Source organism: Carlito syrichta, unplaced genomic scaffold (assembly GCF_000164805.1).
Source record: "Carlito syrichta isolate Samal-C Ts95f unplaced genomic scaffold, Tarsius_syrichta-2.0.1 Scaffold309784, whole genome shotgun sequence".
Classification (NCBI taxonomy): Eukaryota; Metazoa; Chordata; class Mammalia; order Primates; family Tarsiidae; genus Carlito; species Carlito syrichta.
Window position 1 is genome coordinate 1,105,139 of NW_007253880.1, and position 25,939 is coordinate 1,131,077.

Genomic DNA, 25,939 nt, shown 5'->3' on the forward strand with positions numbered 1-25,939 from the left:
TCCCCCCAGCCCCACCACTCAAGACCATTCCTAGTAAGCCATTAATAGCTTCAAACCGTACACATTTTACATACACATTTGCCAAAGTTACATCTTGACCAGAAAATCTAGGGAAAAATCAGTAAAGGATGAAACAGTTCTTTAGTTTTCCAAATATGTGTTGCCCGTTTCTTTTTCTTTTTCTTTCTTTCTTTTTTTGAGTTGAGGTCACACTCTGTTGCCCAGACAGAAGTACCGTGGTACTCCTGAGTGCACGTTCGAAAGGCACTTCCGGGCTCAGGGATGTCCTCTCTGCCTTCAGTGGCCTCCAGTCTGGGATCCAAACTAAGGGTACAGTTTTCATGGGTGCACACTTGGCTGTTCTCCCTGTTAGATTTCTACTTTCCAACTGGCTTTGGCATTCACGTGCCTTTCCTGAGCCCTGAGAGCTCATGGACAGTGTCTGATATGGCTTTTCATCTCACTGGCCCTTAACAGTTGTCCCTGACACCCGTGTGTGGTATTTATTTTTGACTTTGGGTGATGGTTTCTTGCCATTCCTCCCTTTCCAACCTACGCTTAAGATGGCTTTGGAATTCTGTGCCTTCTTGCTCAATTTTGGATGGGTCACGCTAAGTTTTCTGTTAATTCTCTAATTCATCTTCCCAACCTGTTTCTCTTCCTTTTCCACTCCTTCTCCCCTCTTGTGCCACTGATAGCTTTTTCCCTATTCTGTCTTTTTTTTCTGAGTCAATCTGACTTGTTCTACCAGAAAATTGATAATTTCAAGATAATTTATAACTGCTAGCAAGGGGCATGGCACATTTATGGTCGATGGAAAGTCTTCTTTTACTAAAGATTTTAAGCATTTATGGTGGATGGAAAATTTTGACTAACTGCAGACACATTTTTGTGGGTCAGGGAATATTTTTATGATTTGGGCATAGATCATTCCAGTGGAAAAATATATTTAATGGTTTCAAAACATCAGAGAATTTAATATAAAAGGGACTGAGTAGAGTTTGCAAGCAGAGGTGGCGTCTGCATGACACTTACACTAGGGATGTCTATACGTTATGTGACCCAGAAGTCTCACGTTTGTGTCTATCAGGAAGCTGTCCAGATCCCCAGATGTGGTTGACATCCCACACGCTGGACGCCCTCATGGGCTCTGAGAAGTGAATTTTTCAGAGGAACAGATACCTTGTAGAACCTTCTGATGTAGCCTTGAGATTCACTGGCAGGATCCTACTCACCTGTCCTGCTGCCAGTTTAACCACATGGACTTCATTACCTTTTTGTTGCACCTAGCAGTTCCTATAGCCTTTGAAAATGTATGGTGATGTGACCTCGACAGAGGTAGATCCATGGCTTTGACAAAGAACTTCTTGAGCACTGGCTTTCAAAAGCACTGGTCTCAGTGCTGTGCATTTCAGAGTCAGTGGGGATGCTTTGTGAGCTTTTCAAAGACCAAAAGGAGAGTGTTGGGTAGGACTTATAAATTAGAAAAAACGCTGAATGAATTCTTTGATCTCATGGAAAAGGATTCAATTTGAGCAAAGACCTGTAAATTAGAGTCTGCTGTGTTTTGGTCAATGAACTTGTCATTTCTGCCTGTATTCACAAAGATTACTTAAACGTTTTTTTTTTTTTGAGTTGAGGTCTCACTCTGTTGCCCAGGCTGGAGTGCAGTGGCACAATCATGGCTCACCATAGCCTCGACCTCCTAGGCTCAAATGATCCTCCCACATCAGCTTCCTAAGTAACTGGGACCATAGACCTGTACTACCATGATTTTTTTAAGAGACAAGTTCTCACTATGCTGCCCAGGCTGGTCTCAAACTCCTGGACTCAAGCAATCCTCTTGCCTCAGCCTCTCAAAATGCTGGGATTATAGACACGAGCCACGACACCCAACTGTATTCACAAAAATTAATATGAAATTAGCTGCTACTTACTGAGTGTTTGCCATGTACCAGACACAGTTCTCATTCCTTAAATGAATTATTCCATTTGTTCTACGTCAATGTTTTTGAGGTAGGAGGTGAAATACCCATTTTAGAGATAAGGAAGTAAGGAACAGAGGTTAAGTAGTTAGCTAGTGAGTGCCAGAGCCAGTTTGTGTGAGGGCTAAGGCCTTTATCTTAATCATTATATTTTTTAGGAGCTTAACAAAAAAAATTTTTTTTAACAATCAATATTTTTTATTATGATATTGTGGGGTACAGTTAAGGGTTAGGTATACAAATAAGCTTAACAAAATGTAATGCTATATAACTTACTGATCAGCCTGTATCCATTTTCTTGTAGATTCTTTTTTTTCTGGCATTTTATTATGAAAAATTTCAGACATACAGAAAAGTGGAAAGAGTAATACTGTGAGCACTCATATACCCACCACCCAGAATTTATAGTCTTTAACATTTTGTTATAGTTGCTAATCATATATCTATCCATCTGTTAGTCCACTTTATTTTTTAATGCCTTTCAAAGTAAGTTTCTGATGTCTATGCATTCTATCCCTAAACACTTTAGTATGTGTGTCACTAACTCCAGTTTATTATTTGTTTTTAATTTTGGAAAGATAAAATTTACATATGGTAAATTATACACACACACACACAAATTTTTTTTTTGAGTTGGTAGTTCACTTGTTACCGAGGCTGGAGTGCAGTGACATACTTGCAACTACCGCAGCCTTGAACTGCTGGGCTCAGGCAATCTTTCTATCTCAGCCTTTCAAGTAACTGGGACCATAGGCGCACACCACCATGCCCATCCAATTTTTTGATTTATTGTAGAGACAGGGTCTTGCCATCTTGCCCAGGCTGGTCTCAACCTCCTGGGCTCAGGCAGTCCTCTCACCTTGGCCTCCCAAAATTCTAGGGTTACAGGTATGAGCCACCACACCTAGCCAAATTACATACATCTTAAGTAGACCAATTTTTGAGTTTTGAGAACTTCTACATTCAGGTAGCTCAGACCCCTATCAAAATATAGAATATTTTCATTACACCAAAAAGTAATCCCATATGCCTTTTTCAGTCAGTCCTCACTGGCAAAAAATATTCCCTTGAGTTTTTTTCTTTTTAAACCCTAGATTGGTTTTGCCTGTTCTAGAACTTCTAATAGATAGATGCATACAGTACGTACTTTTTCAGTTCTGGCTTCTTCCACTTAGCATAGTGTTTCTAAGACTCCGTACTGTTGCTTGTATTGGTAGTTTATTTCTTTCTATTTCCTTGTGTTTATATCCCAGTATATTTCTCCTTTCTTTTGATGAGCACTTGATCTACTTTATTATAAATAAGACTGTGGGTAGATACATTGTGCCAACACAGGATGGGAAATTCTGAACTGAAAATTTTTGGTGTCGCATCAGATTTTAAAACGTGTCTCCAGACTGTCACTGTGGAGCCCGCAAAATAGAAATAACTGTCTAGGCACCAGCATCATCTTCAAAGGAGAAACTTCTAGAGGCTTATTTTAAGATAGATAAGGAATATGTCACTTTCTAAATGTGAATGACTTTCTCAATGTGAATTATTTTCAAATTACATTTGAATTATGGCCAGAGACACAGACAGAAATCTTTTTGGATGGCAGAGGAGCACAGAAGAAACGTTGAATGATGTCACGGGTTCTTCAGGCCTGGTCCCAAAACACGCACCAATGTACTTTTTCTTCTGTCTATGTGGGATTTCCTAACTGATGCTGCTCTCTTTAGTCTTTTAGCCAATATTTTATATCAAAACAATCAATTCCGTTTACTCCAGTTTTATGAAAACTTTATTTAGAGTCTGAAAGCAGTTCTACAGCTTTGGAACTTTGTGAGTAAATTGGTGTTGAGGGAAGGTAGTCCTTGGGGCCCTTGGTGGATAATTCCCTTTTCCTTCAAGGCCGGGCAGGCCCTTTTACTTGATCAGTGATTGCACAAGACCAATTGCAGCTAGTAAGATGCCTGCCCATGGGCACAGCACTTAGCAGGCACTGTGTCAGTATCTACCCCATGAGTCTCTATTACCATGGGTTTGTATTTTCCATAGACTAGCCCGGTTTTCACTGCTCATACACTCATTCTTGAGCAAGCCAGTATTACGTGTCCAGAGTATTCTTAGTAGTATGAAAACGCAAAGGCAAAAGATGTTGCTTTTCTCAAAGGAATTGCCAAGCGTGTTACCATTCCTTTGATGCATGTTCTAATTCTCATAAAAGTAAAATGATGGATCATTGGACAAAGACAAATATAGCTCTTAATGAGAATCGGTTCTCTTTTCTGCCTTGAAACATGTATAATATTCATTGATGAATTAGGATTTATTATTTCAAAGAAGTCACAGAGCCTTTTCAACAGTAGATTATTGAATAAAATAATGCTTTATAGCAATAGAATGAGGGGAAGGCATTTGGGGAGAACATTATATACCCATCAGATTGCCAGTGCTGGATAAAGGTGAACTCACCTATGCTGATGCTGGGAGCATAAACCGGTGCCCTTTAGGGTAGGGAAGCTTGCTGGTATCTGGTAAAGCTGAAGAGGTGCCATCCCACAGACCAGCAAGGATAGTCCTCATTATTTCCTTTTCAAAAATCTTTCACATGAGCATACAAGGAGCTCTGCAAAAGAGAGGCCACTGTGGTCTCCTTTGTAGGAGCAAAACAGACAATAACAACAAAAACTGAATAAATGTTTAACAATAGGAACATGACTAAATTGAGTTATGCAGTGGAATATTGCACTCTGGCTAAAGAGAGTGAATCAAAGAATGTTTGTCAGCATGGATAAATCTCAAAAACAGCGCTGGAAGAAAAATAGTGAATTTGCATAAGGCTATGCACATATGAAACTATCCATTTAGTTTCAACTTCATGCAAACCATTGTGTGTGGCTTGTGGATACACATAGACATATACACGTACAAAACATGGTTTGATAGGATACACACCAAACTCAGGAGAGTGGTTATTTCTGCATATGATTGGGTGGGGGGAAAGGAATGGTGGTCAGGAAGCTTCAAGGATGTCCATAATGTTTCCGATTAAAAGTAGGAAGCAAGCCAGATGTGGTGGCTCACACCTGTCATCCTAGTGCTTTGGGAGGCTGGGGCAGGAGGATTACTTGAGCCTAGGTTTGAGTCCAATCTGGGCAACATAGTAAGACTTCATCTCTACCAAAAAAAAAAAAAGATCACCTGAGCCCAGGAGGTTGAGGCTGTGGTGGACTAGGATCCCGCCACTGCACTCCAGCCTGGGTGACAGAGTGAGAACGTGTCTCAAAAAAAGAAAAAAAAGTAGGAAGCACAAGAGAGATGAGTCGTGACAGCTAAGGATCCAGTATGTTCTAAGTGTTTTAATGTCTGTTAATTTATCTACATCTCATAACAGCTCTGCAAGAAAAGCTGTGGGGAGTGGGAATGTGGAGGGATCTGAGAGGGACAGCAAGTGATGACCTGGATCAGAGCCAGAGAACAGCAGGGGCACATTTCTCCTGGACGTTGCACTCCGAGCCGGGCGCCTCACTGTTCCCAGTACCTGCAAATGCTAACTTGACCAAAGCCAAATGGTAGCACAAAAGTGTCTGCCATCTTAGTCTCAACACTTTTATGTACGTTTAAAATATTTAACAACCACAACAAAGAATATATTGGTGTTTGGAGTATTGGGAGATTTTTCTGTTTGTTTGTCTAACAGAATCACCCTCTAGCAGGAAGCAGTCAGCTGAGAATCTACATAAGACACAATTTAATTTTGAGATTTTTTTTTGTAGTTTTTAATTTTATTTGGGTTTTTTTTGAGTTGAGGTCTCACTTTGTCGCCCAGGTTGGAGTACCTAGTGGCATGATCACGGCTCACCGCAGCCTTGACCTCCTGGATTCCGGCAGTCCTTCTGTCTCAGCCTCCTGAGTAGCTGGGACTACAGGTGCATGCCATCCCGCCTGGCTAAGTTTTTAAATTTTTTGCAGAGGTGATGTCTCTCTGTGTTGCCTAGGCTGGTCTCGAACTCCTGGGCTCAGGTGATCCTCCCACCTTGACCTCCCAAAGTGCTGGGATAACAGGTGTGAACCACTGCTCCCAGCCATGTAGTTTTTGTTGTTGTTGTTTTTGTTTGTTTGCTTTTTAAACATATGTCCCTGTTAATAAGTAACACTAAGCTTCATTTAGCAGTTGTCAAGCAAACTCCATGATGTTTTCCCTTTCATGTTGTGGTTAGTTAAGGAAGAGAAGCTTGGTTGCAAAGGGGAACGAAAGAGTGACGGGAACAATAGAAGCAGGAGGAAGAATAAACAGGGAGGACAGAGATATATAAAATGGGCTGAAGGGATTAGTATAGGCAGTTGACAAATGTATTTTGTCTCATCCTCCAAAGTGTCCCAGAAGGTAAGTTGACTGCTTCATTTTGAAAAGCTAATAATAGCTATGCTGTGCTCAACACTTAACATACTCTACCTGTTTTAATCTAACTACACAGTTTTATGATTAGACTTTGTTGTTGGTCTCAGTTTACTGGAGAGGAAATTGAGGCTCAAAGACAGTAGGAAACTTGCATGAGGGCTCATTAATAAATGACAGATCTCTGATACTATTGGAGAGCCTGAGCTGATTGGTTTCAAAGCACGTTGCCTCATTTCATTTGGAATAGTCAAAGCAACTCTTTGAGGCACAATTATTTCCTAGACTTGTAGCCGCATCACTAAAGAGCAGATGAGATAGGGTCACAGTCACAGACAGAATCTGAAGGATTGCTCGGTGCCAAAAAGAGAGAATTCTCACTCCGTGACTTCACTTTTCATCCTTTCTCCTTTTTAGACACCGCAGAGCGCAGCGGAGAATATTGGAAGTGAATTACCACCCAGTGCCACTCGACTGAGGCTCGATATGCTGAAAAACAAAGCGAAGAGATCTTTAACAGAGTCTTTAGAAAGTATTTTGTCCCGGGTAAGTAGCATAATTTCTCCTGCTGTAAGTTAAATTACCTTTTAAGACAGTATAGTGTTCAGTTCTATGTTTTCATTCTATCCATGCTCATCATGAAGTATAAACCCTTTTTTATGTCTTCTCAGTCTTAGAATGATGTTATCTGCATTATGAATTATTTGTAACTTGGCCTAGGCTTTAAAAAAAAAAAATCCACTTTTTGGTGTTATATCCCATGGAATTTTTTTTGCATCCTGAAAGAATGTTATTTTTTGTCCAGTTCCTGTAAAGAGCACAGAGTTGATACACTGAGGTGTGGGTCCTGTTCTTTCTGTAGATGACGTAAAATACCAGTTGCTGTCACCTGCTACTGACAGGTCTCTGGAACCCACCTTCTATTTTTGAAAATAAAGTTCTGTTCAAACACAGCCACATCCATTTGTTTATCTGTTATCTAAGGGTTCTTTTGTGCAAAGTTAAATAGTTGCCACAGATACCATATGGTCCATAAAGCATAAACTATTTGCTATCTGGAGCTTCACAGAAAATGTTTGCTAACTACAGCTCTACATGAAGAACAGAGTACATGTATGCTCCAGTTCTTTAAGAAATCACCCCAAGCCAGGCTCGATGGCTCAGCCTCTAATCCCACGCTTTTGGGAGGCTGAGGTGAGTGGATTGCCGGAGCTCGCAGGTTCAAGACCCGCCTGGGCAACTTGGCGAGACCTCATCTCTACAGTAAGTCAAAAAATCAGCCGGGCATGATAGCGCATGCCTGTAGTTCCGGCTACTCGGAAGGCTGAGGCGGAAGGATTGCCGGAGCCCAGCAGGTCGAGGCTGCGGTGACCGGGAGCGGCCACTGCACTCCAGTCTGGGCGACAGAGTGAGACTCCTACTCAAAAAAAAGAAATTGCCCCTTCCCCACATGAGTTTAAAAAACCTTGATGGCACATCTGAGAAATCATATTTTTCATTTTCAAAATTTAACACTTTTCTGGAGCGTGTGATACCTTCTCATGGTTCTTTTCAATTTTTTGAAGCATTTACTTTATTTTTTTAAAAGAAAGTTAAATTTTATTTTGTTTGAAGATGTTTCTGAGAATTTTGCAACATCTCTAAGATCATGAAAAGCAGTTCATTTACAAAGCCAGGGTTGGAAGGGGCTGTGGTTGATAACTCCCGAAGGAATAGAAGGAACACTGTCTGAGTGACATACAGCTGGCCGGTTATGACGGGTGACCTGGGGAAAGAGTCGCTGAGTGGTCTTGCTCGAGCAGTTGATTTTTTTCATTGACAAATTGTCTCTTCTTCCTGCCTGTCATCCCTGCCAAGTGACTCATCCACAAGGCATTTTGGGACATTTAAGTTGGTGTCTTACTTAAAAAAAAAACAACAAAAAATGACAGAGATGTTGATTGTCTTAATGTACATATATGCTTAGCAGCATCTTAGTTGGTGCTTTTCTCCTGAGCTTACCGAAGTAGACCAAGATGCTTCTGACCAATACCTTTGCTAAAGCCTCCAGGGTCGTAACTCAACTGCCTTTTCTTCATGTAGGGTAATAAGGCCAGAGGCCTGCAGGAACATTCCACCAGCGTGGATCTGGACAGCTCCGTGTCTAGTACATTAAGAAACACCAGCAAAGTAAGCACACTTTTCTTTATGACACCCCAAAGAAACCAGCAAATAAGTCTTATTCATTTCCTGTCTACATACCTCCAGCAGCCGTTTAAAGTCTGATGCCTTCAGATTTCTTGGCACAGGGCTGACCATGTAGTTCTATTGTAACATAAGGTATTTCATAGAAAAGCCGTTGGTTGTTCCATAAACCAAGATAGATCCAGTATCACAGTTTTAGATGGCTATGATCTAATTTGCTCAGAGCATCCAATGGATTTCTTTCTGAAATAGGTTCTCCAATAATAAAAAAGAATTGCGTGGTTTTGTGGAATCAGAGAAATATGCAACTTAAATTTCTGAAACTTTATCCTGTAGCTAGCTCTATGATTATAATTAAACTTTCCTTTTTAAGCTTTTTTTTAAAAAAAAGATAAGCGGCTAAACTTCACCCCTGATGTCTGCCACCAAGCACAGCTTTGTGATCATGAGTAAGCTAACAGTTCTCTTTGAGAATAAATCTGTGTCTGTGTCCTGTTTTAATCACATGCTTTTGAGAATGGAAGCATACTTAAGCCTGGTTAGTTCAGCTTGATAATTACCAAAAAATGGATCTGAGTTTGGGGCTGGGAGGGCCAGCTTCTCCTTCTGCTGTTATAGCAGTTGTGAGGGTAGGCGTGTCTTGGGGGTCAGGTCTTTACCTCAGGAAAGGTGTGAATCCTTCTGTGGTCCCTCCTAGACACATGGCTTTAGGAGTTTTTAGACCGTAGCCAGGAGTAAGAAGCACATTTAACTTTTTGACATAGCTCACAGACACACATGCCTACACACTCCCACATTAAATGAAAAGTTCACAAGACAGTATTTACTATGAACAGCATATGATACATACTGGTATTGTCTGTTCTATTTTATTTTACTTTTATTTTTTAAGAGTCTTTATTCAATTTATGTCTTTGGATTAGGAAGGTTAGTTCATGAATATGTAAATAATTTTCTAAAAGAGAAAGACCTTTGCCATTTTGTTGTTTTCTTTTATTCTGGTATTTTGTTCTTTTTTATTTTATTTTTTTCCTCATTCAGTTACACACTTTTATTTTAGAGTTCTGGGGAAACAAGTGAGGATTTACTACATAAGTAAGCTGTATGCAGGTGAAGTTCGGGCTTCTAGCTGGTCCTCTCTTCCCTGGTAATGGACCAGGTATCCTATTTTATTTTTAAAATGCTCACATTAAGCTACTAAATTGTACTGCCTACTAATGTGTTAAGGTGTGCAACTTGAGAAACAGCTCCTTAGCAGAGTGGCTCTCAGATCTCAAGAGCCTCCACAAAGGGTTCTGGTTAAAGTGCAGATTCTGGTTAAGGAGGCCTGGGAACTGGAATGCCAAATATCTGACAAGCTCCCAGGCGATTCTGCTGTCTGCAAACCCACTCTGGGGAGTTACAAATATGAGCAGCTGGGACTTAGATGGCAGAGGAGCAAGGGGAAGGGAAGTCAGGTTTGGTCAGTGGAACCAGGGAAGACTTTTGGGGAAAGAAGGCAATTATGCTTTGGAATTAAATCTCGAAGAAATTATAGGCATTGTGCCCACGGAAGTGAACAGAGGAGAAAGCATTCCACATAGATCAGTGTCAGTAAAGGCACCAGGAAAGAAATCATGTCACTCAGGTGACTTTCCAGTAAGTCTAATGGGCTTGCTTTTTATTTTTCTCCAAAATGCAGATCTAGGAATATACACATAGCTTCATTTTCTAGGGTAATTCTGAGAGATATGCAGCCTTTTGGAAGCCACCTACACGTACTGTGTATCTTTCCGTACATGCCTTATCTCTGCCTTTTCTTCATCCCAGATGGAGAGACTACCATAGAGAGATGCTATTTTGTATCATTGAACCCCTTCTAATTGGTCTTCTGGGGACGGCAGAGAAGCTGGATAGCCTTGAAATTTGACAACTGAAAGTGGCCCTTTTGGCTATCAAATTAAGCTAAGGGTTAACTATTTCACATAATTTGGAAGGATGTTAATAAGAATTTAGATGAACCAGTTTGCGTGATGGAGATTGCTTTCTGTGATGTGTTTGTCTCAGACATGTTTTTGTTTTTGGTTTTTTTTTTAAGTCAGAATCTGACTCCGTTGCCCAGGCTGGAGTGTAGTGGCATGCTCATGGCTACCACAGCCTTGACCTACTGGGCTCAGGCGATCCTTCCCCCTCAGCCTTCCAAGTAGATGGGACTACAGGTGCACGCCATCATGTCCAGCTAATTTTTTTGATTTATTGTAGAGATGAGATCTTGCCAAGTTACCCAGGCTGATCATGAGCCCCTGGACTCAGGCAGTCCTCTCACCTCCACCTCCCAAAGTACTGGGATTACAGGCATGAGCCACTATGCCCAGCTCAGAAAAAATTTTAAATTCCTAAAAGAATCCTCAGAAATAGATAGTCCTGAAGAATGAAAATTTGTTATAAAAGTAGTTAATATTTCATAGTATGATAGGAATTAAGCTATTTCTGTCAAATTTCTATAAAATTAAATGTATATGACCTCTCCCTGCAATAAACAAATTTAATTTTTTCAAATTAAAATCCTCAATACCTGTCATCTAGAATTAACTGTGCATCAAATAAACAGAATTTAGATTCTCTAGACCACTATTAGATGCACTTATGCATTTTTGCTCTATTCATGTTGACTTACTTATCCCATCTAGCGTGTCGGTAGGGGCAAAATGATATACTTCCTCTTATTTTTTTTTTTTTTGTACCCAGGGTGCAGTGCTAAGCACCAGTTTGCATGAGTGATAGTAGCTCATTCTTCAAAAGCCTGTGTCAGGAAAGCATGCAATTTTCAAATATTGTCATGATTCTCAACAAATGTCAATTTATTGAATATTTAAGAAAAGAATAACGTTTGTTTGTATAGCATTTTACAGCATAAAAAGTACTTTTGGTTGTATCATCTTCCTTAGTTCTTGAAACTCGGTGATATAACTGTTTACCCCTTACAGATGAGAAAATTGAGGTATAGGAAGATGTTAAATGATTTCTTCTGAGTCACAGCAAGAAGTGCCCAGAGAGAGATTTCCTATATTCTAAGAATATTGGTAGAGTTTTGAGTCTCAAGATTATCAAGTTAAATCTCAGCAATAGATCACGTTCACAGAGAGCCTTAAAGTATGAGTGTAACATGTATGAACACTCTTGGCAAAGATAAGGAACTTGATTAAGCAGTGGAGACCAGTTGTGAAGCGCTCATGCTTCCTTGTTTTTGTTTTTGTTTTCTTTGAAACAGGGTCTTGCTCTGTTAGGCTGGAGTGCAGTGGCACAATTATAGCTCACTGCAGCCTCAAACTCCTGGGCTCAAATGATCCTCCTACCTCAGCCTCCCGAGTAGCTGGGACTACAGGTGTGTGCTACCATGCCTGGTTAATTAAAAAAAAAATTTTGTAAGGGTGAGGTCTTGCTGTATTGCCCAGGCTGGTCTCGAATTTCTGGCCTTAAGAGATCCTCCTACCTCAGCCTCATAATAGTGCTGGGATGGTAGACATGAGCCACCACACCTGGCCCACTCATTCTTATAAGCAGCTATTAAGAGTCCTGTGTTCTAGAGAGTGGGAACTATTTGTGGCATTGCCCAGAACAGTTATATATTGTGTGTTTTGTCCTTTGCTTTTGTACTTGGGCCATGTCCCCATTTCTCCAGCAAAGCAGCATCTTGTCTTTAAGGAACAGACATTTGATGAACCTTTATTTTCTTACACTTTGGGCAGCAGCCTCTAGATGTCATTATCCTCACAAGATGGGCTTAGTGAAATGTTTTCCAGCACCGGGCCTAATTATCTGTAGATCCCACAAAGTCCTCCATGTGTGGTGTGTCTGATCTGCTGTCTGTCTACCACCAGGAGCCATCCATGTGGGAGAAGGAGGCCTTGCCAGTCTCTGAGAGCTCCTTCAAACTCCCCGACTCCTCAGATGACCTGTCCAGGGATGCTGAGAGCCATCTCCCCGAAGAGCCTGCCCCACTGTCACCCCAGCAGGCCTTCCGGAGGCGAGCCAACACCCTGAGCCATCTTCCCGTGGAATGCCAGGAGCCTCTGGAACCTGCCCAGGGGTCTCCAGGGGTCTCACAGAGGAAACTTGTGAGGTATCACTCAGTGAGCACAGAGACGCCTCATGACCGAAAGTAAGATTTGTTTACATTTGTTGTTTAAATAGCTGGGGCATATCTGTGGCTAGCCAGGTATGTACATCCCGGGCACACGGACTTGCTGAAAGAGAAATGAGTCAGGCTCTACTCCTGGCTTCACAAGATAAAACTTGACGCAGTGCTACATTCCTTCCCAGTTCCCTTAGGAAATCCGTAGATAGAGGAGATGGTTGTAACTGGTACAAGTAGCATCAGGAAGCAGGTGAAGGTAAGCAAAAGTGGCACCCAACATGTATCAGAATGCCTCCTCAATGCTGTAAGAGACATTATTGACTGTGGGACTTGCCACTAGCAAGGAAACCATCAAGTGTGTGAGCAGATGGTTTTCCTTGTTGGAAGACTTGGAACAGAGCTGTGGTGGGATGGTGAGATAGCGATCCCAACTAGCCGAGCAGGTAGAACGAGCTGGCCTCAAAGGGTCATGTGGGTAGACCTGGCAGCCTCAGAATCTGATCCTGGCTCTGTTGTGAGCTACTTGTGACCTGGGAAAATTAACTTCTCTGTAAAACAAAATTGGAGTATATGTTTTCTAAAATCTCTTTCATTAGGAATTCTAGACTCTTCTAGCAAGATTGACTAATTTCATTGGAGTTGGGCTGAAATGAACAGTTGACATTTTCTGGTTTAGAGAAGGATAATCAGAAGTTCTTTCTGTTCCATCCAAGGGTCCCGTAGCAATTAATTTAACCCTGTGTGCCAGAGACAATAAATGGACACAGAGTGATCTTTAAAAATAACTTTAGGCCAGGCTCGGTGGCTCAGCCTGTAATCCCAGCACTTTGGGAGGCTGAGGCGAGTGAGTTGCCTGAGCCCGCGGGTTCGAGACCCATCTGGGCATCTTGGCGAGACCTCATCGCTACAATAAATCAAAAATTAGCCGGGTGTGGTAGCGCACGCCTGTAGTTCCGGCTACTTGGGAGGCTGAGGCGGAAGGATCGCTGGACCCCAGCAGGTCGAGGCTGCGGTGGCCGGGAGTGTACCACTGCACTCCAGTCTGGGCGACAGAGTCAGACTCCAACTCAAAAAATAAAAAAAATAAAAATAACTTTAGGCCGGTACAGTGGCTCACGCCTATAATTCCAACACTTTGAGATGCCAAGATAGAAGGATTGCCTGAGCCCAGGAGCTCGAGACCAGCCTGGGCAACATAGCAAGGACTAGTCTCTACAAAAATAAAAATAAAAAAGTTAACTGCGTGTGGTGGCACTTGCCTGTAGTCCCAGCTACTCAGGAGACTGAGACAGAAGGATCGCTTGAGCCCAGGAAGTTGAGGTTGTTTTGAGCCGTGATTGTGCCACAGTGTGAGACTCCAACTTAAACAAATACAATAAATAAAATAACTTTAAAAATCCTTAAAAATGCCTCATCTAATAAGTATGGATTTGGGCCACACTTACATGCAGTTGCTGTGTTCCTCTGACTGACATCCGCAGACGTCACAGGACACATGTGTCCACATGGCCCATTCCTGGATAACAGAGAGTTTCAGAGGTCAAGTCTGTACTGCAGTGTTGGAGACGTTTCCAGTGAAGTGATGAGCACAATTCCAAATGACATCACAGTGCTGCTCAGCTTTGTTTATAGTCAACCATTGAAAATAGTTCTTGGTTCTTTGGAATTCGGCTAGATAACTAATCACAAAAGCAGAGCCTACTGCCAAAGCAAATATTGAACAAATGTGACATCTTAGAAATAAGCGTGGTTTGGCTGTAACTGTGTAAGTTTCATGTCACATTTCTTAACACCCTGTCTGCGCAGTATCTGTTCCACCTTACCCATGTTTCTGGCATTTTCTGTGATCGTGGAAACATTCCTATCTGGACAGTTCTAGTTCTCTTGTGAAGTCTGCCATTTCTCACAAGCCAGAGGTGGTAGGACTTAGTATCAGTACTTCTTCTTTCTCCCCTAAGAATGTAGCTTTATCATGGACACCGGCGATGAAGGCGGTAGAGACATGCCTGTCTGTCTGTCTGCCTAGCATCGGCCATGCTGCTTTCCTGTCCTCTCGGGAACACTCTCCATGTACAAGAAACAAGATATTGCAGTTCAGGACAGGATATGGATCCTTTTGAAAAGAAATATATTTTGAAAACGTTGGGTTTTTTTGTTTATTTTTTTTTGGTTTTGTTTTAATTTTTTTCCCTATGTTTTCCTGTCAATTCCCAAAAAGAGGGTAGAGGGAAAAAAAGTATGAGTGGGAACGTAGACAGGTGGGAATTGGTCAGGAGTGGCCTTTGACAAACTCTTGTTTGTTTGTTTGTTTGTTTGTTTTTACTGAAAATGATCTTTGCCAGAGAGAGAACAGCGATGAGGGAGAAAAGTAGAAAGAGGTTTACTCTCTACAGTTGTGTGGGGATGAGGAGACAAGCGGGTTTTCTCTTTCTTTGTCTGTTCCTTCTCTGTCTGCTCAGTGCCCATCGGGGCCCTCCTTCGCCGCTAACCCCTCGGCTCTCTCTGATTGCTGTCTAGTGTGGACCCTCTGCCTACAGGCGAGTCTACGCGGTGCCCAGCCCCGTCTTCTGCTCCTGCCCCTCCACCTCGTCTTAATCCCTCCGCCTCCTCGCCCAACTTTTTTAAATACCTAAAACATAATTGCAGCGGAGAGCACAGTGGGAATGCTGTGCCGAAGAGGTGAGCCCGCTCGCATGGCAAGTTCAGTGTTGTCTGTCTTCCTGGGGATCTTACACTTATGTGCAAGGAGTTGCCACACGGGGGGGATGTCCCTCAGGAAGCCGGAGCCACCACGCGTGTGTGTGTGTGTGTGTGTGTGTGTGTGTGTGTGTGTGTGTGTGTGTGTGTGTGTGTGTGTGTTCTTGTTTATAGTTGGTCTCTTATCCAGCTGTTATTTGAATCAACTTAATTTTACTATTGATTAAATTTTTAAAAATTATTATGAAGGCCGGGCATGGTAGCTCATGTCTGTATTCCCAGTACTTTGGGAGGCCAAGGAAGGAGGATCAGTTGAGCCCTGAGTTTGTGACCAGCCTGGGCAACGTAATGAGACCTCATCTCTGCAAAAAACAAAAATTATCCAGGTGTGGTGGTACGCTCCTGTAGTTCCAGTTACTCAGGAGGCTGAGGCGGAAGGTTCATCTGAGCCCAGGAAATCAAGGCTGCAGAGAACTACAACTGTGCTACTGCACTCCATTCTGGGCAATAGAGGGAGATCCTGGCTCAAAAAAAAAAAAAATACTATGAAAACAGGTCTTGGTGGCAAACTGTTTTTATATACTATGTTCACATTCTCTCGCCCTAATGGACACCCATGCATGTGCACACTACACGGCTTAGCCTCTGTGTTTGATTGTGTATACTGTACCTTGTGCCGTATCAGAAACTTCCTGATTAATTTAGGAAATATTTTTTTTTATTTGAAAGAAAAAGCCATTCGGAAGATGGACTGAATTTTAAAAATTAATTTATTGATTCCATTCATTTAATATCAAATTTTATTGTCTGAAAGTAAACTTAAAATTCATTTGTGAACTGTTTTTAATTTCTTACCTGGTTTACCTAGCATTAGAATGGAAATGTTTCTTTTATTTTGAAGCTTGTGTTTTATACCTTGTGTGTTTTTGTTTCTTTATCCTAAACTCTTTTTCAACCAAACTCTCAGCATCTCCTACCGTAATGCCCTGCGGAAAAAACTTCATTCTTCTTCCTCTGTGCCAAATTTTCTAAAATTTCTGGCTCCTGTAGATGAAAATAACACCTCTGACTTTATGAACACGAAAAGGTAGGGTTTAATTTAGATATATCAAGCATGGGTGTTCTAAGTGTTGAATATTGTTAGGTATACAAGGATGTTTTAACTTTTGTTCTGCCATTTAAAGAAATCATTTTAGCTAAATCCGTTGTTCTTTCTTTTCCTTTGTCATTATTGAATGTCATTTAAAAGAATATGCTATCTGTTCTCCAGTTTTGACAAGGATTTGTTTATTAATGTACTGTTACCTTCAGAAGATTAAAAAAAGTCTTAACCAAGTCTCTGACCAAGAACAGTGTTTCTAGATAGTGAGTGTAGGGAGTGTATGTCTAAATTTCTCACCTGTGACCTGAATTAATTATGCCTGTTGCCATATTGGAGATAAGGGAGCATGATGTCTTGCTGATATATTCTTTGAAAGTATTCAAGATTCATAATATTGGGGGGAAAAAATCAATGATGTGAACGTATCTGGGTTAAAGTCACCTAGGATGTCAGATCATATGTCAGAATGTCTGATCTGTAAGTGAAGGCTATTGCTTAGAGGTGGTAACGTACACGGGTGTAAGTTTCAAGGGCCTTCCCGAGTTGACCTGTGAATAGGGAAAAAAATAAATGGTTAGATTGTGTGTATACCTTGATAACTACACTTTGTAGTTTTGAAAATACAAATGTTAAAACAATTGTTATCAAGTGACTTCATAATTATTACCTTGATGGTTCTTTAACATTAGACTGAAACTTTTTTTGTGGCAGTCCATGGAGATGTAGGCTGGTGCAGAGAAGATAATCCCATATTCATACAAGGGCAGACTGAGCCCCCGACGGTACCCATTTTAGGCACTTTCTCTTTTCTAAGTGGCATCAGAGAAGCCAATTGGAAGCTATGACATGCAGAGTGTATTTCTTTCTTTTTTTAAATGAAGAAAGGTAGATTTATTAAAGAGAAGGTTCGTTGTGTTCAGAACGAAACAGGCAGAGCCACAGGGAGGGAGTGTCTGCTGTGTGCCTGGAGCATATTTCTCAATATCTGTTACAATAGAAATCATTTCAGGGTGTGTAACTGTGGTCTTTTCATGAAAAGCATCCTGTAAGAAAGCAGTCCTTTAGGAGTGATGACCCACCGTGAGCTTGATTTAACTTCTGTGATTATCTGTGTTTGTGTATACAAAAATAGTTCATAATTTAGTGCTTTGTTTAGAAACAAGAAGTCTAGCTTAAAAAGAACCCCATTAATATCTCCTCATCAATCATAAATCAATCATCTTATAATTTTAGGAACTTTGAATCCAAAGTAAACCATCTTGGCAACTCTGGGGAGACTCCTGTGAAGACCCGGAGACATTCTTGGAGGCAACAGATTTTCCTCCGAGTGGCCACTCCACAGAAAGCGTGTGATTCCCCCAGCAGATACGAAGGTAAGGCCTAGCCTTGAAATGGAGCCAAGAAGAGTACCTAGACATCTACCTGATAGAGATCCCTGGGGCTCATTTCATATTGATAAGGAAGCAGAGAGCTGGCCTCTTCACCATGGGTAGACCTGAGGTAGTCACAAATGTGAACTTAGGGAAGGAACTTAGAGCTCATTTGAGGGAACCTTTCTGAAAACAGGAGTAGGGCGCTCCAGTGTTCAGGGGTCAAAGCATGGGCTTTGGAGTCTGCATTCAAGTCCCACCTTTCCCCCTTGGGAGCTGTGGACTGGAGCAGGCTGTCTAAATTTCTGACCTGTGATCTAGAATTAGTTATGCCTGTTGCCATATTGGTTGAGATAAGGGAGCATGATGGCATTACTGATATATTCTTTTAAAGCATTCAAGATTCCTAACATTGGGGGAAAAATCGGTGATATAAACGTTTCCAGGATAAAGCCACCTCCCATGGTGTGGAGGTCTCTCTGGTGCTCCTGACCCACTGCGTCTCTTGCCTCAGTCCCTCCATGTGGGGGTGCCATGGAGCCCCTGCATTACCAGCACCGTCCTACTGTGGAAGCCCCTGGGTGGAGCTGCTTGCAGAATGGGCAGGGCTGGATTTCTCCCAACCTACACAGGATGACTGTGCTTGGTCTCACTCTTCCTCCGCTGCCTGAGAGAGGCCTGCCTGCCTGCTGCAGAGGGAGGAGGGCTCTTCCTTTTAGCTCCTGTGGCTCCCTGTTGGGGGCTGGGGAGGGTGGGGAGTGGGGCACAGAGGGAAGCCCTGGAGGAGGGACCAGGCTGTGACTTGTGTCCAAAAGCAATAGAACAGCAAGAGCACCAGAACCAGAGTTTCAGTGTTTCAATACAGTGTCCTGGTGTCATGGTGGCTGTACTCACAGGTTGTAGTTGTGGGATTGACATGTGATAATGTCTGCTGGAAAACTCTTAGTGCAGTGGTTGGGATGTGTTAGGGACTGTGGATAACTATGTAAAACCACCTGCTTCGTATTAGGATGGTTCCAAGTTTCCCAATGAGCTTTCTCAGGCTGAGCCAAATCCTGTCTTCCTGTCATCTCATCCCTTGGTTCTGGTCTGGTACCTGAAGCCACACAGAACATATTTGCTTCTACTTCCTGCTCTTCAGAGGATGGAGGATCACTGAGGCTGCTGCTTCCTCTAGACTCCATTCCAGGCTAATTGTCCTCGGTATTGTTGGGTAATACTCTTACTCCTTGAGTAAGAGTTCTCTCCTCTGTCCCTGTGGAACCCTGAGCTGACGCGATGGTATTCTCTTGACCTCTGCCCTGATGGTACCTTTCTCCTTCACTAAATCGCCACTGTTTTATTTGTTTGTTTGTTTGTTTTGAGTCAGGTTTTTACTCTCTCTCCCAGTCTAAAGGGCACTGGTAGGATCATGGCTTACCGCAGCCTCGACCTCCTGGGCGCAGATGATTCTTCTGCCTCAGACTATTCTGAGTACTTCGTAGTCTGAGTATTAGTAGTCTGAGTAGTCTGGCTTACTGCACATCACACTGTCATAACCAGCTAATTTTTTTATTTTTTATAAAGATGAGGTCTTGCTGTGTTGCTTAGATTGGTCTCAAACTTCTAAGCTCAGGCAATCCTCCTTCCTCGGCCTCCCAAAGTGCTGGGATTATGGGCATGAATCACTGACTGGCTGCCACAATCCTGTTATGCAGATTGGTCTTCATAATCTATTTTGCTTTTAGTGATTAACTTGCATTCTTGGCTGTTACAGTATCTTTTCCTTTTGGGTATGGTTTATTATTTAAAAATTGAACTGATTCCTATCTGCATTGAGAAGCTTTTTTTTTTTAAGAGCAGGATGTCTTGAGAGGACAGAAAAGCTCCCACAGTGGGAGGGGACCCCAGGGTGTTGCCCAAGAAGCTTTTTAAAGCTTTTTCCCCTCAAGCAATTTGAACCAATGAATTGGTTATTCATTTTGACCAGACTGTTGGGATTGTCCAAGTCTTGATTCTGGGGACCAGGAGCTTGTATGTAGCTGTGTGTCGAGAAGGTAAGCATGGCCTTTGTGTCTTTAAGCAATTGCCAAAAGTGCTGAAAAGAATAGGGCTTGGCATAGATACTGCTTATGTTCCTCAGCTGTAATCATCACTGATCCATTGGACCCCAAACGATTCAGTCCCACTGGGTCCTCATTTCCTGTCTCCTATAGGAAGGTGTCCTGGAGACCCTTGTCAGTGCTGGGCAAAGATCATGACACATGAGGAGGGTCCCCCCAAAAATGGAATTTATTTATAAAAAAGCGTGTATTTATTCTTACATGCTTAAACTTCAGTATCCTTCAAAGTACTCTCTATTTGAAGCAATATGCCTATCAAGACACTTTTTCCACTGCTCGAAACAGTTCTTGAACTTGTGAATTTTGATGGCTTGAACTTGTGCTTCTGCTGTTTTTTGTTTGTTTGTTTCACCTCTTCTACATCGACAAAACATTTCACTTGGAGGACATTTTTCATCTAGGGAAACCAAAGAAGGTCAGTTGAGTGAACTTAGGTGAATAGGAAGGGTAGGGCATGGGGATCATGCTGTTTTTAGTCAAAAACTGCTGAACCCTCAGCACGGTGTAGGCAGCTGCACTGGTAAAGCACCCATCATGAAATGGGCAAGCATGTTGAAAGAATATCCAAAAAAATTAACTGGAGTGGAATGCAGCCTATCACAACAACGCTAGCTGATACAGTGATGCCAATGGGTTCCTAGAACACTTACCTAGGGGCAAAGCCTGTACTTCAAGGGATCTGCACTCCAATAGATACTCCAGTTTTTCTTTGGACTGCCTGTACGTCCACCTTTTGTCTTTATACCAGCCTTGAACTCGCCCTTGTGCTGCTATCTGAGGCCTTACACAGGCTATTCCATCTGCCTGGAGTGCTCTGCCCATGACCCTTAGGCTCACTTTCTTCTTTCTTTGCAGCTCTTCCAACAGCAGATGTTCCCCATCTCCATGTCCAGCTCTTCTGAAACACTTCTCTCCAAGAAACATGCTCGTCCTAGTCACATGCTCATCTTCTTCATGTAACACGTGCTTACCGTCATGTGCTCGTCTTCGTCATCTACATGTGTTCTTCATGTAACACATGGTTATGGTCATGTACTCATCTTCTTCATCTCCACGTAGCACACGCTTAGTCACAAGCTCATCTTCATCTCCATGTAGCACAAGGTCATGGTCATGTGCTCATCTTCTTTATCTTCATATAGCACTTATTCACAGTCACATGCTTGTCTTCTTTATCTACATGTAATGCACGCTCACGGTCACGTGACCGTCTTCATGTCCATGGAATACACGCTCACCGTCACTTGTTCATCTTCTTTATCTCCATGTAATGTGCACTCAGGGTCATGTGCTATCTTCTTATCTCCATGTAACACATGCTTATGGTCATGTGTTCATCTTCTCCATGTAACACGTGATCATGGTCATGTGCTCATCTTCTTTATCTTCATATAGCACACCCTCAAAGTCACCAGAGCGTGATAAATGGAGATAAGATCTTCTTTATCTCCATTTATCACGCTCTGGTCAAGTGCTCATATTCTTTATCTCCATGTAATACACACTCATGTTCACATGCATGTCTTCATCATTTCCTCTGGTTCCTGCAGGCCCTGGGACTACTAAAGGAAGAGGCACGATTCTACCCACTTTGTGTTTGTTCCTCAGTGATTGCCTAACTTCCTCCTCATGCCTCCTATTTCTCCGTTCTCTTTTCAGGACGAAGGAATGCTGTCTGAATTTCGGAATTATATATTAGGTGTTCTCTATATGCAAAGGAAAGTGAGAAGAGAGGATAAAAGGACTGAGGACTGACTTGATGTCCTAATAATCAAATGCCATGACCTTTTTAGTCTCTGTTAAGTGCTTTACATGAGTTACTCCCTTTAATTTCTAGTCAGCCTTATGAAAGTCTGCATTTTTATTAAGTCCATTACACAGATGGGAGTGTGGATGTTTGGAGTGGCATAAATCACTTTCCCCAAACCACAGAGCTAATGGGAGTCAGAGACAAGGCCTGAGCTTGTGGGTCTGTGCTCCACAGCTCACGCTCTGAACCACACCCAGCGCTGGGCTACAGCCGGAGATGCCCAGCAGGGTGTGGTCCTGTGGGTGCCTCTTGGTAAGAAGCGCCTTCCCATGGCATGTCCCCATGGGCCTGTGTGTTGGGTGTGGATTCCCAGCATACCCACATGTCCCCAACTGGGCAGGCACCAACTTTGGGTAGAAGGCATGCTTGTGAACATTTTGACATGTGGGCTTGCTGTCAGTCAACCAACCCCTCTCCCTCAGCTGCCTTCTTAGTTGGCATTGGGACGGGAGTGTGGAGGGGAGAAACTTTGACTTCTGTCTGAGAGCTCTGATCAGGCATCCTTGTCCTCTGTCACTGACTGCCTCCCCATCCTTAGGGCACAGGGCACCCTTGCCTCCCAATGTGACTGTGAACATTTGGACTCACTCTGGCAGCTCTCCCTACATTCTCTCCTGCTGAGGGACCTACCATGGTTTGGGGCCCTGATCTTTTCTTCCCAAGAGATCCCTACTTGATCTACACTGCCCTCAGCAGATCGTGCGCTCTTCTCCTTAGCCTTAGCAGCTGGTCCTGTGGGCAGGAGAAGGGTCTACAACCAGTGGGCTCTGTATATTCCCATTCAGACTTGGCATGAAAGACACATTAGAGTGCTTGTAATCAATAGTTCTGAATAGTGCCTTTTAAAATCTGCTTCAGGTGCTCGAAATGACTGACTGTTTTGCATTTATATTCTGGCAGTGCAAACTTCAAGTAAACAGACAGAAAATCTTACAACCTCTCTTCAAGATGACAGAGCGAGGCAGGATATTTGTATTGTTCCATCCATTTCATCCCACTCGAAAAATGCTACTAAAACAGACCACCAGTAACTTTAAAGCCTCAGTGTTTGCATGGTGATAATGGTATAATTAAAGGAGAAGTCGGATTTTCTGTAACTTTGGGATTATTATTTTTATAGATGGACTAAAGCCTGGAGAGAAGGGTGTTAGTAGGGAGTGTGGCTCAACTAAATGTAGTGGAAAAGAAAGGAAAACACAAAGTCGGGTCCTGTGGAGAGAGGTGGAGAGATTAGACCAGGCAAATATTGTCTCAAATAAAATTAGTTTAATTCTTGTTTGCCGAGGGATATGTGACTCTTTCTATATACAAAATCCCTGTGGAATAAGTAGGTAGGAAGTACATTTATTTTTAGAAATTTACTAATATATATCTATAGCACCAGGGCAAACATTTCCAAATCCCTAACTGTCTTATTTTTTTAATACATCAGGAGCCAAGTGGTCCCTTATAAGAATTCCAGTTTTAGTTAGCAAAATCTAACAGAGCTGGTTTTAATTTTGAATCTCAGAGGGGTAGATCTCTGCTTCTCAGAAGGTAGGTCAGGTGTACAGTGGGCACTAAATTGAAGGAAAACATTACAGCAAACAGGAAATCACCAGTTTTACTGAAGACTCGACAAGGCAAATGATTTTATAATAAAACAAAGATATATGGGGAAATAGAATGTTAGAAGCTGTGGTTGCTTATATTTAAAGCAAATGGCTTCAGTGATGCTTTAAGTTTGTGGTGGCCACTTAGTTCCGCTGCCCCAGAAATCCTGTGAAAGTGCATTCTTTCTTCTTTGTGCTATATGTTCTTTGGATGAAAGATTTGTGTGATGCTGAGTACATGGAAGGGCCACTCTTGGTAACTGTTCACTTACCAGAGGGTATTAGAGGAGTGCTATTGCATCATGGCAAAGCTACTACAAGTTAGGTGTGTTTAAGGTGACATTTGAAGGGCGTGGCCGAGGTAGACATATCTGCTCCTCTGAGTAGAGGCTAGTGAGGCTTATGCCTGTGCGACAACCCTTTCTTGTTTTCTGAACCACATTGTTGATCCTCACTATAGACCTGTTCTGAAGGCAAGCAGGTAGTGGGGCCAGGTATGGTGGCTCAGGCTGGAATCTCAGCACTTTGGGAGACTGAGGTGGGAGGATTGCTTGAGGCCAGGAGTTTGAGATCACCCTGGGAAACATAGTGAAAACGCATCTCTACCAAAAAAAACCAAAAAAGCAGGTAAAGTACTCGCATCCCTCAGATGCAGGTGTGAACACACCTGTTGATTAAGTGACTTTCTTCAGATCACGGTTCAGGGCATCTTACTGCCTTCATGTGCTCAGCATTCTCTGGGAATCTTGTTAACAGGCGGAGTCTGATCCAGTAGGGCTGGGTGGCTCCTGTGGTTTTCAGCAAGCTCCTCGGCACTGCTGATGTTACTGATCCACTTTGAGTAGCAAGGGCTTAGACTAAGCTGCCACGAGAAATCAATTCATATCTCTTGGTCCTAGTTCAGGCCTCCTTCTGGGAGGTTGCTCTGGGTCTCTTTGGATTGCCTCAAGGAGTCTCCCAAGCATCTCAAGGCTCTGATAAGTTTGCATCATCAGTGACAGTTCTTGAGAACAGTTGTGCCATCTGAGGAAGCAAAGCAGGGTGGCAAAAGTGCAATGATAGAAATCCTGCCAGATATCAAGACAGATGTGATGCTGTGCAACAGCTGAGCCCAGTGGGTGGCGCTCTGCCTCCCTCATGCCCTTTTGTCATCCAGGGAACCCCTGTCTCTTGCCTGGCCAGAAGGGTACAGGGACCGTGTGGGTGTTTGTTTTGTTAGCCGTGAGCTCTAACCTAATTGACAGACCTGCCAAAAATACTGAAAATCAACTACTGACTAGATATTTGGTGGTATGTAAACTCTACAATTTCTTCTCCTTGTATATTATGTGAAAGTATAATTCTTTATTATTAAGAAAATGTTTTTAGGCAATTCCCAACTTGGGAATGGGGGAAATCCTTTCTTTTACCTCTGGGTGCCAGAGAACAATTTTAAATTTAGTCTAATACTTTTCATTTAAGCACTTCAGATTACATTGTGCATTTTACCAACAATTGGAAGCTTTCATATTTGTCTTGTAAAAAAAGAAAAAGAAAAAGGAAGGCCTATTTATATAGATAAGAATGATTTATTGATCTGAAACCATTGTATAATCATATAGTCCAGTGAAACTAAAGTTCAAAGGTTTTTTGTGACATAGCTGTATCAATATGCCTAATTTATAGTAGCATTAAGACCAGTGGATTAGATATTAGATGCAAATTTAGATATAAACAGTAATAAGTATATAATCAGAATCTTTATGATGACTATTTTATGTTATTGTGAAAAATGTAGAAGCTATTTTATGACTATGATTTATTTATGTTGTCCGTAGCCAAATTTTCTTTTTTTGTCATTTTTTTTTTGAGACAGAGTCTCACTCTGTCTCCCAGGCTGGAGTGCGCTAGGGTCATAGTCACTGCAGCCTCAATCTTCTAGCCTCAAGCGATCCTTCTGCCTCAGCCTTATAAGTAGTTAGGACTACAGGCACATGCCGCCACACTTAGCTAATTGACATACATTTTTGTGTGTGTGTGTGTGTAGAGATAGGGGTCTCGTTGTGTTGTCCAGGCTGGTCTTGAACTCCTGGGCTCAAGCAGTCTTCCCATCGTGGCCTTGCAAAGTGCTCGGATTACAGGTGTGAGTGTTCCTGGCTATAGCCAAGTTTTCAAGAATTTAGATGCCATTAGAAAATTTCAATAGATGATAGAAGCAGAATAACTACAAGTGAAACTTTGACGGAAAATATAAGCAAGTGACATCTGTATGTGAGTGACTCTTTTGTTTTGATTAGTGGTACTCAACTTTGTACATCAGAAACATCTGGGCTAATTTTTAAAAATGCAGGCTGGACAAGCCCTGCCAGCTTGTACCTTACTAAGTCATTTGGTGTAGCGGGGGTAGCCTGGGCACGGGTTCTGTTTTTCCTTTGAAACTCCCCCTCTACTTTATGATTGCTGCCACGTTGAGAGATCAACCTCAATCCAGTAGACCTCAGAGAGTGACTAAAGAAGTTGTCACCACTTGGTGGCAGTGTTGCTCCCTGTGTCTTGATGGCCCTGGTTTCTTTCGTACCCCGGAAACGTGTGCTTGCTTGCATTTCCCCCCCATTTT

General features: G+C 42.3%; 1 protein-coding gene across 5 annotated transcripts in view; it reads left to right on the forward strand.

The window, feature by feature from the left end:
• TBC1D1 (TBC1 domain family member 1) overlaps positions 1-25,939 on the forward strand; it is a 246,921-nt gene that overhangs the window by 141,091 nt on the left and 79,891 nt on the right. For 3 of the 5 annotated variants that reach the window (XM_021717489.1, XM_021717490.1, XM_021717493.1), the window contains 6 exons: positions 6,787-6,915; positions 8,452-8,538; positions 12,414-12,694; positions 15,188-15,349; positions 16,335-16,454; positions 17,703-17,842. In XM_021717489.1, the coding sequence (XP_021573164.1) occupies positions 6,787-6,915; positions 8,452-8,538; positions 12,414-12,694; positions 15,188-15,349; positions 16,335-16,454; positions 17,703-17,842 (919 nt within the window). The remainder of the gene's footprint in view (positions 1-6,786; positions 6,916-8,451; positions 8,539-12,413; positions 12,695-15,187; positions 15,350-16,334; positions 16,455-17,702; positions 17,843-25,939) is intronic. The other 2 variants (XM_021717491.1, XM_021717492.1) reach the window with 1 other exon arrangement.